The 10,086-nt window shown below is 38.4% G+C and overlaps 1 protein-coding gene across 3 annotated transcripts; it reads right to left on the bottom strand.

The window, feature by feature from the left end:
• Positions 1–210: 210 nt before the first annotated feature.
• Positions 211–9,765, bottom strand: ITM2A (integral membrane protein 2A). Of its 3 annotated transcripts, XR_007148966.1 has the most exons (8): positions 9,524–9,765; positions 5,228–5,359; positions 4,750–4,947; positions 4,407–4,517; positions 3,568–3,718; positions 3,258–3,415; positions 3,007–3,086; positions 211–726 (listed from the first exon to the last, which is right to left on the bottom strand). XR_007148966.1 is itself a non-coding variant. In XM_047844070.1 (6 exons), the coding sequence occupies exons 1-6, from the start codon at positions 9,632–9,634 to the stop codon at positions 3,327–3,329; spliced, it is 765 nt and encodes a 254-aa protein (XP_047700026.1). In that variant the 5' UTR covers positions 9,635–9,765; the 3' UTR covers positions 3,108–3,326. The 3 variants fall into 3 exon arrangements, 2 of the variants coding, with proteins under 2 accessions (XP_047700026.1, XP_047700025.1); XM_047844070.1 differs by lacking the exons at positions 211–726; positions 3,007–3,086 and having other exon boundaries at positions 3,108–3,415; positions 9,551–9,765; XM_047844069.1 differs by lacking the exons at positions 211–726; positions 3,007–3,086 and having other exon boundaries at positions 3,108–3,415.
• Positions 9,766–10,086: the final 321 nt, after the last annotated feature.

Genomic DNA, 10,086 nt, shown 5'->3' on the forward strand with positions numbered 1-10,086 from the left:
ATTAGGAAATTTCTCAGCTATAATTTGTTCAGATAAACCTTCTGCCTCTTTCTCTACCTCTTCCTGAACTTCTATGATATGGATATTGTTTCATTTCATGGAATCATTTAGCTCTCTAATTCTCCCCTCATGATCTAGTTATTTCCTTTCCCTTTTTTTCAGCTTAATAATTTTTCATAATTTTGTCTTCTATTTCACCTATTCTCTCCTCTGCTTCTTGTATCCTTGCTGTCACTGTATATAGTTTATTTTGCATCTCATTTATAAAATTTCTTAATTAATTGTGACTAGTTCTTTGATCTCTGCAGCAAAAGTTTCTCTCTTGTATGTTTTTCTTAAGCCCAGCTATTATTCTTATGACTGTTTTCTAAATTTTTGTTCAGCTATATTGTTTATATCTGTTTTGAGCTATCATTTCTTCTTGAATTTTCCTTGGAAGAGAATTCTTCCATTTCATCATTTTGACTAAGTTTCTGTCCTTTGTGTGTTTTAATAGCTTGTTATGTGCCCTGCACCTGTGAGTACTAGTATATTTAAAAGGAGTCATATACTGTCTAGGCCCTGGCACTTCAGGAAGTGTTTTAGAGTATGTTGTGTGCACTCTGTTGTTGTGTTTCGGATGCTTTATCCCATTGGTTGGTCTTCTGCAAAGCTCCTTCTTGCTTCAAATGGTGGAGTGTTTGGACTTTCAACCAGGTGTGCTTTGATCTGTTCACTGAAGTAACCCTGGAAAAAAAGAAAGGCGTGGGGGAAGTCTTATTCCATACAAAGAGATAAATGAAAGGGGAGAAAAGAAGATCAAGCAGAGAATCAAAACAAACTAATCAAGAGAGAGGGAAAGGAAAATAAAGAATAATATAGAAAAGGTGTAAAAAAAAGAATGGAATAAAAATGCCTGGTTAAACAAAGAAACAAACAAATCAGAAATATATATATATATATATATGTGTGTGTGTGTGTGTGTATACACATACGTGTGTGTATGTGTGTGTGTGTGTATGTGTAAAAAAGTTGACCAAAAACAAATCAGAAACTATAATCCTGATTCCAAAAGAACAAAAAAAAGAAAAACGGACAAAAACAAAAAACAAAACAATCATTTGTCTGTTGATGCCTGGGACTGGTGGTTATGATGGTCTGGAAGAGAGGCCGGCTGTTTTGGGTCCATCTTCTTCCAGTAAATAAGCAGTTGCCAGGCACTGAGGGGTGGGGTTTGGTGCATGCAGGTACCGCCTCCACTGGGGACCACTGTGCTGCTCCATGAAGGCCCACCTCGATGGTGTTGGGGAGAAAATGGTGACACCCCAACCTCTCCTCACTGGACAGGATGTCTCAAACCACTAGCACAGGCCGTGAGGTCTGTTTGACCTGTTCCACAGTTCTCCCGCACCTTCTAGGTGCTCAGCTGGGATTCAAAACCCGACGTCTTGGGGCACCTGGGTGGATCAGTTGGTTAAGTGACCTTCAGGTTAGGTAATGATCTCAAGGTTCATGAGTTTGAGCCTTGTGTTGGGCTCTGTGCTGACAGCTCAGAGCCTGCAGCCTGCTTTGAATTCTGTGTCTCCCTCTGCCCTCCCCCAATCTCTCTCTCCCTCTCTCTCTCTCTCAAAAATGAATAAACATAAAAATAAAATTAAAAATTAAACATTCAAAACCCAATGTGTTAAAAGGCCTTGCACCACGCAGCCCCTGTTCTAGTGTAGTGCCACTCAGCCCGGCCAATAAAAGGTTTTTGGCTTGTGCCTGATGGGTCTTTTGTCCTTGGGGAGGCAATAAATCCTCTTCCCACAGTATTCAAGGAAGGGGACTGTTCTCTCACAGTGTGCCCCAGAGATTGCTACAGCTCCTAGACCAGCTCCTTCCCAACCAGGTGGGCACACACCACCGGCTCTGTTCTAGAGAAAGGTGCACACTTTAAAAACCTGCAAGTTCCAGCTCCTAAGGCTGTTAAAAATAGAACCTGGCACTCTTTGTATTTCTTGTTCCCTATCCATGGTCTTGAAAGTTTTTCCCCAATACTGAAGCCTTCATTCTCTCCCTTTTGTCTCTCCACAGAAGGGGTTCCCTCCCTGTTTTATCTTCCCCAATTCACATACATGCACCTCGATCCCACCAAGCTGTCTCCCTCCACCTGTGGAATTCCTTCTGCCACTCCACAGGTTGATTTCCTGGGTGTTCCAAGTGATCTGACCTCAAGACAGCTGTGTTTGAGGGATGAGGGAAATACCAGTCCCCCTACTTCTCTGCAATCTTAACTCCTCCTCCCTAGAGTTTATACTCTTAGACAAGTGAGTACAGATTACAGTATGTGATGTTATTAAAGGTTGTCATCATCTTATCCAAGGTTAGTTCTTAGTGACCTTTTGTAGCCCTCTGTGTTTGTTTATATTTTTATTAAAGAGAAAACACATTAAAATGTTTGAAGTTGCTATGAGCCTAAAGGCTCTTAACAAATAGTTAACTTTACATTTATGCCAGTTATGAGGAATTTATATAAGAGTAATTGATATAATAACAAAAAAGAAATAAAAATGAGATTAAAAAATATAAATGTGTGGAAGTATGAATAAGGGCAGAGCTAAATTCATTATTTTAGATCAATTTCAGGTACACCAAAGCCAAATAAGTAATGTTGTTTGCATTAAGTGAGAAACAGTGGCTTAATATGGGAAAATTTATTATAGGGTTGTAGAATTCATACAACCTAAATTACTAAACACTTGTACAGTTTTGTATATTTCAGAATACAGATATCAGTGAGATAGAATCACTGTATTTGTGAAACTGACTTGTGTATGAATTTGTTTATATGTAAATCAAATCTATTACAGAGTACCTAACAGAAATAAAAATATGTAATTTCTATATTCAAGAAAATTATACCAAATGAAAAATAAAACTTCGCAATGTTAAGAGATTTGATGTGTTTTACAAAAAAATTCAAAAAATTTTTAAATATTTTAAATTTAAAACATGTTCTACGATGTGATTGAGTGAAGAACTTACTTTAAAAAACCACACACAAAGGATGGAATTTATTGTCAGGATGTTAGCTGTATATTCATGCTGCTTTCAGAAGTCTAAACCTTATAAATTGAAAAGAAAAACACAGAATTATTTAATTTAAATTTCAAACAAAAAGAAATGCCAATTAAACTAAAAATCGACAAGAACTTGCAGTGGTTAGTTTTTTTCCTTCTTTTTTTTGTATAAGAAATAGAGTATGCATGAGTAAATATCATGAGTATCCCACACACTTTAATGTTGAAGTCATATTGTAAATCTCTGACTTCTTATTACTAAGGATAGTCTTTTCCTGTTGCCTGTCACTCTTGACAGATCTTGGTCTCAACAACAAATTCGTTGGGGAAGTGTCTAATCTTCCAGCATTTATCAATGGCACGTTTGTTGAAACCTGTGAGAAAATGCACATAAGAAGTGGTTTTTTAACTTTCTATGTAAATTAAAACATATCTATATTTGCTGTCTACATTTCCACTCTACTCCATCTTTAGTTTCCTTCACTTTCCAAATAACACAGGTTGAAGGAAAGAATAAATTTCCTACCCTGCAAGAGGTCTCTTCTACAAAGGCGGAAGGACTTGCGGTTGTTGCAAAGTTGGTAAATAAAGATGCCAAGGTTGCTAACATCATGGATCTCCTCTACAGCAACCAGGTCTTCACGAACAACATATGTGTGAGACAGGTATTTGCCACTCTAAAATTTTTATAAAAAGATTGAAATAAGAACTTAAAAACACCATTTCAATCCTTACCTATAGCAGGTATACTTTTTTCTAATAGACTTTATTTTTTAGAGCAGTTTTAGGGTTACAGCACACTTTTTTTAAGGTTTATTTATTTATTTTGCGAGAGACAGAAACAGTGTGAGCGAGGGAGGGGCAGAGAGCGAGGGAGAGAGAATCCCAAGCAGGTTCCACGCTGTCAGCATACAGCCAGATGTGGGGCTTGAACGCACAAACTGTGAGATCATGCCCTGAGCTGAAACCAAGAGTTGGATGCTTAACCAACTGAGCCACCCAGGTGCCCCCTACAGCACACTTTTTTATTTGAAAACTATTTCAACAATATGGAATGTTGTGGCTCAAATCATTTATTTTTTTTTAATTTTTTTTCCAACGTTTATTTATTTTTGGGACAGAGAGAGACAGAGCATGAACGGGGGAGGGGCAGAGAGAGAGGGAGACACAGAATCGGAAACAGGCTCCAGGCTCTGAGCCATCAGCCCAGAGCCTGACGCGGGGCTCGAACCCACGGACCGCGAGATCGTGACCTGGCTGAAGTCGGACGCTTAACCGACTGCGCCACCCAGGCGCCCCTCAAATCATTTGTTTTTAATGAGGAAGCAAATGCTGAAATGAAAATTTGACATCCAGAATACGTACTTCCAGTTTGCCAAAGAACTCCACCAAATTCTTTGGAGGAAGAACAATAGAAGTATTGAGAGGCATCAGATAACAGTTCCCTAGGAGCAAGTCCAGGTAAGCAGTCATGCCCTGTTGGGGAAAGGGAAAAGTTAACTATGATGTAAAGAGCATTAATTCTTCAGATTGTAACTACCATTATAACAAGTAGCTACATACTTTTAAAATCTGCTAATGTATATTCAATAGCAAAAGATTGAAAAAGGGTTTGCTGCAAAAAGATGTACATTTATGAACAGATTTAATACTTACTAATAAACTAAGAAAAAAAAAACAGGAAAACCTAAAGAAGTGAGAAATCCACCTTTTCAAAGTCGTGAATAATTGCTGCAGGATCACTATCAGAGAAACTGGGGACAGGCACATCAATGATTGCGATGTTGTCATCTTCACGGATGTCAGCTTCCTCTGTCACAGGCAGGAAGTAGGGCTCTGCTCCTTGAAGGGAATTTGCAGGGTCTTCAGAGTCAAAGAAGCACACCTCTCCATGGTAGATGGTATTCTAATAGACAAAAAGGGAGAATTAAAAACTTTTAATACTTACTACCATGACATTTGAATCATTCCTCACACTCACATCAATTCATTGTACAGTTTGTCAAGCTGAGGATTTCTGATTACAGTTGTCACCATGAAGACAAATTAATTTTAGAAATTGAATGGTAATTTGAAAATTTGTCCTAAATCTTAATTTCTCTGGTGACCACCATAGATTTACTTAAGTTGATACTACAGGTATAGCAATTAGTAATTCAAATTATAAGGATTATAATTTTTATTACCTTGGGCATGAAGTACTTGTAAATGCAGGCTCCACCAGCAATAAGTCCTGCCAAGATGAATGAAAGGCCTAAGAGAGTAAGCATGCATCTCCCAGAGGAGCCCTCTTTTTCCTGGGTGGCAAACTGGAGCTCCTGTTTATTAAAAAGCAAGACCAAAAACAAAAACCAGATTGCACTTTTAGTCACACAGCTGCTTTGTACATAATTTACTTTCTTGAAATACCACATAATTTTTAAAAGATGTTATTAAGTCATTCTAGATTAAAATCATTTCCAGATAACTTCTGATATTTAATAGATGTAAAAACATCCAATTATATTAACCTTCCTTCTGGCATTTACAAATCCAACTGCAGACATGAAGTTTTTTCAAAATACACACTTCTAGAATCAGCTGAATATAACAATTCTTTTATGGAATAAATTATCCTCTTTAAATAAATGGAAGTTGTTAATTTTTAGACTTTTATAGTGATAGAATCACTAACCTTCTTGAATATAATTATGTTGCTTTACTATTTCTTGTAAATCAACTTTTTTGCCAATTTAAAGGTGAATTAATGTATTTTGATTTATTAAATGATTTTCAAAAAGCCAGTTTTAAAATTTGTTTTATATGAAAAGTTCTATAAGACATATGTATGTCATTTCTCCCTATTCTATAAATTAAAATTTTGAAAATGAGATATATTTCTTAATGTTCCTAATTTTAGTGAGAAATTAGCCTTTTCAATATCACCCACTGTTCTGTAATTATTTACTGCATGAATGTAATAATGTTTTCCAAATTCTGGATAAAACACTAGATTTTACAGTACAAGATTTGTGAGAGCTAGGACCAAAAGCTGTGCATATAACAATAAAATTCTGTTAAATCCATAATTTGTTCAGGAATTGGAACCAGAAAGATCCAAAGCAAACACGTAACTGATTAACTCTGTATTCTTCCGAAGGTAATGGACCATGGGACCCTCCAATCCCATTCTTTTATTTTTTATTTATTTGTTTATTTTTTTAATGCTTATTTATTTTTTGAGACAGAGAGAGACAGAGCATGAGCAGGGGAGGGGCAGAGAGAGAGAGAGAGAGAGACAAAGAATTCAAAGCAGGCTCCAGGCTCTGAGCTATCAGCACAGAGCCCAATATTGGGCGCAAACACAAGAACCGCCAGATCATGACCTGAACCGAAGTCAGAGGCTTAACGGAATGAGCCACCCAGGAAACCCCCTCCAATACCATTCTTGTATGTCACAATATGTTCTAAGCAGCATTGTATTATTATGCAAGGATAGAATAAATGATATCAGCGAACTTTGTTTCTTGTAATTAGTGGGTAAATCATTCAGACTGGTATAAAAATATAATTATTGTAGTATTTCAGGACATTAATTCTTTTCCATGACAACTACTATAAAGGTTATGGCACCCAATTCACCTTCAATTAATCTGGTGAAAATAGATGCATGGATTATAAGGAGAGACAATTATTTGGTAAATGGCTTGTCAAAAAATTATATTTCTTTAAAATTCAAAGAAGTTTGGTATTCACATTTTCTTAGCTAAATTCATTTAAATTGAAACCTTCTATTAATACTGTATAAACCTTGAAGGCTGTTACTTGTCCCAATAGTTTTCAAAACTTATATATTATTTCTATCAAAAAACTAACCTAAAATTAACATTACAATAGCAGAATTATAAATTATGACTGTGAATCACAGTAATCTAGAGCTAGAGACTTAGCAATTATATTTTAGATGATTAAATTGAGGTCCAGGGGCGCCTGTGTGGCTCAGTCGGTTGAGCATCTGACTTCGGCTCAGGTGGTGATCTCACAGCTCGTGAGTTCGAGCCCCACGTCAGGCTCTGTGCTGACAGCTCGGAGCCTGGAGTCTGCTTCAGATTCTGTGCCTCCCTCTCTCTCTGCCCCAACCCACTTGCATTCTGTCTCTGTCTCTCAAAAAAAAAAATAAATAAATAAACATTAAAAAATTAAAAAAATGAATCTTTAAAAAAATAAATTGAGGTCCAAAGAGATGAAGTGACTTGCCCATAAGTCACAAAATGACTTAATTTGAAATACTCAAAGCAATGAATTTATTTTTTTTTCTTGTCACTGCAATATGAGAAAAGCAATTTACACTGCAATTTCATTTATTATTAAGCAAGGTCTAAGTATTAGAGTTTCAATTTAATAAAATTCCCTACCATTCTAGGAAGGATTTTTTTTTTCATTTAAATTTGCTGGAACTCAGGATGGCATGGATTCTCATTTACCATAGCTAATTTCTCTCTAAACTGTATTGTAAAGTCATTGTACACAACCTCTGACATACTATTCTGTTGTGATCAGTTTCCTTTTTTTAATTTTTTAAACGTTTATTTATTATTGAGAAACAGAGAGAGACAGAGCATGAGCATGGGAGGGGCAGAGAGAGGGGAGACACAGAATCTGAAGCAGGCTCCAGGCTCTGAGATGTCAGCACAGAGCCTGACACAGGGCCAGAACTCACAAACGCAAGATCATGACCTGAGCCAAAGTCGGATGCTTAACCGACTGAGCCACCTAGGCGCCCCAGTTGTACTCAGTTTCTAATGAGCAGATTAATACATCACAATATAATGTGCCAAGTATTATTAAATCTGTGTCCTGTAGTGGCCAGGTCAAGATCCTGTGGAAGCTTCTCCAACATCTAACAAAGAAATATAATCATAGTACTAATGTTCATTTTTGTTTATTCCTCATCACACCACAGGCCTAGAAGAAGTACTGCTTGCATATTAACTGTATCCAACTACAAATCATGAAGTTTTTGGTCGTGAGAGAAAAATAAAGGGATTACTGTGTGGCTATATTTAACTACTGGCATCTCATTAGACCTCCCAAAAATCTGGCCATGTTTCACTTACAAAGTGAGTAGGACAGTTACATATTTGATTTTAAGTCATTTAATCAAAACTTCCACAATGCAAGGGAGTTTTACTTTTGAGTTCTGAAATGTATAATACCCAAAAGCGAGTTTGATTGCTTGGTTAAATATTAAACATTTCTGTGATAAAAACTCTGCATAAGCACATAAGCATTTCAAATTGTGTGCATAATAAGTTTTTACTACATGGATTCTCATTTCACTCAAAGTACTTTTAAAAACTCCACTCTGAACACAGAATTTAAAGTTTTAAAAAGAGAAGATGACAAGTTAAGACAGATCTGGAAACTGACACTGCACAGATTTAGTAGAACAAGAAAGAAATACAATTGTCCCTTTTAACATTGAGATTTTACTGAGGAAAACAAGTAGTTTCCAAACACTGAACCATGTTAGATGTTTAAAGGAAATAGAAATTGGACTAAATAAATAATGGCTAACATTTTGGGGGAGAAACTACCTCAATTTCTGGCAATGCTAGAAGTTTAAATTACAAGGTCGGACCTGCTTCAGACCTCTCTACGGGGGAGGTGGTAGAAGGGATATCACGAAAAGGAAGTACTTAAAAGAAGAAAAAAATAAACCTCAACATTTCTTTTTAGGGATGAAGAGTGCTGCCTTTAGGAAATGCCTCTCTGAAAACATACAAGGATCCTGCAGTAAGAAGTCACAGTGAACATCTCAAATTCTAATTAAAACCAACCTCAATTTTGACAGCTCCTTTACCAAATGCTTAAAACTGCCTATGACTAGGGAGAAATTGAAAATATACACAGGCGTACACAGACACATACTAGTCCCAACCCATACAGCTTTGAGTCAAAGCTGTTCTTTGCCCCACAGCCCACCCCCACAAACATTCAGAAATCCTAGAAAGATTTAAATTCATAGATCTTTATCCATACCAAAAGCAAACAAAGAACAATTAAATCTCTTCCCATTGCTCACCGTATCTGCTCCATCCCTGCGGATGCTCTATGCACCCCTGGAGCTGGACACTGAACAACGTGCGTCTAGATGATCCTCAGCAGCCCCCCCCCCACCAACATGTTCCCCAGGAAAGGGTGACATTGGGTCCCAAGGGTTCTCCTCAAACGCTCTCCAACATCCCTTCAAGAGATGTACCACATGGGCTAGAACCCACGGAAAGTAGTGCGATGCATGGGGATGTTAAGGGGCATGGGGCACTACAGAGGGAAGGCGGCCTGACTAGAGGGAACTGGAGAACCGGTAAACCAGATCAACAGAGCGGAGAGGGCAGCTTTCATTTTGTCCTCCATTACTTGCCTCTTCCTTCCCCCCAAATCACCCCCTCTCCACCTTACCGACCCTAGCAGGCAGTCTGGGGTGGAGTCGGTAGTGCTACCTTGCGGGTCAAGATCTGAGCTCCCACCGTTCGGTTTACAAGGGCCTCCACGTCTTGCCGTGCCTCCTCTTTTTGCACCGCTGTGACTGTATTGAAGGCTATTTTCACCATCGTGTATCTTTGGGCTGTGCGGTAAGGCTTGGCTGGAATCAGCGTCTTGGGTTGCAGGTTGTAAAAAGAAGAGATCGCGCTAGCCCTAACAGGACCTACTTTCTCCCTTGCCTGTCTTAAGCAGCTGCAAACCCAGGTTTGGGGATACTTATGACGCAGACCTAAACTGGGTGGGAGACTGTGGGAGGGCCCAGGGAAGGGCTGAGGGAGGAGCGGGAGGGGGTCCAAATGCTGGATTGGGGGTGGGGATTGCCCAAGAGGAAAGAGAAGGGGAGGTGGAGCCCTTGGGCAGCTGGGGCTTGAAGTGCCTCACCTGCTCTCCAGGCATGCTCCCACCCACCCTCTGCACCCTCAGATAAGAACAAGACAGGAAGGAAGTCTGCTGTATTGTGTCTTTCTGCCTCTGTCCAGGCCACAATAGCCCCTGAGTCTGATTTTGTTTTCCCAAACCT

Source organism: Prionailurus viverrinus, chromosome X (genome assembly GCF_022837055.1).
Source record: "Prionailurus viverrinus isolate Anna chromosome X, UM_Priviv_1.0, whole genome shotgun sequence".
In the NCBI taxonomy this organism is placed as follows: domain Eukaryota; kingdom Metazoa; phylum Chordata; class Mammalia; order Carnivora; family Felidae; genus Prionailurus; species Prionailurus viverrinus.

Excerpts from the sequence above, each read along its gene's own strand:
- ITM2A (XM_047844069.1), bottom strand. The coding sequence starts at position 9,634 with ATGGTGAAAATAGCCTTCAATACAGTCACAGCGGTGCAAAAAGAGGAG. Across the intron at positions 4,948-5,227 it reads ACAAGTACTTCATGCCCAAG|AATACCATCTACCATGGAGA; the intron begins GTAATAAAAATT and ends TTTGTCTATTAG. Across the intron at positions 3,719-4,406 it reads AGTTCTTTGGCAAACTGGAA|AGTGGCAAATACCTGTCTCA; the intron begins GTACGTATTCTG and ends TAAAAATTTTAG.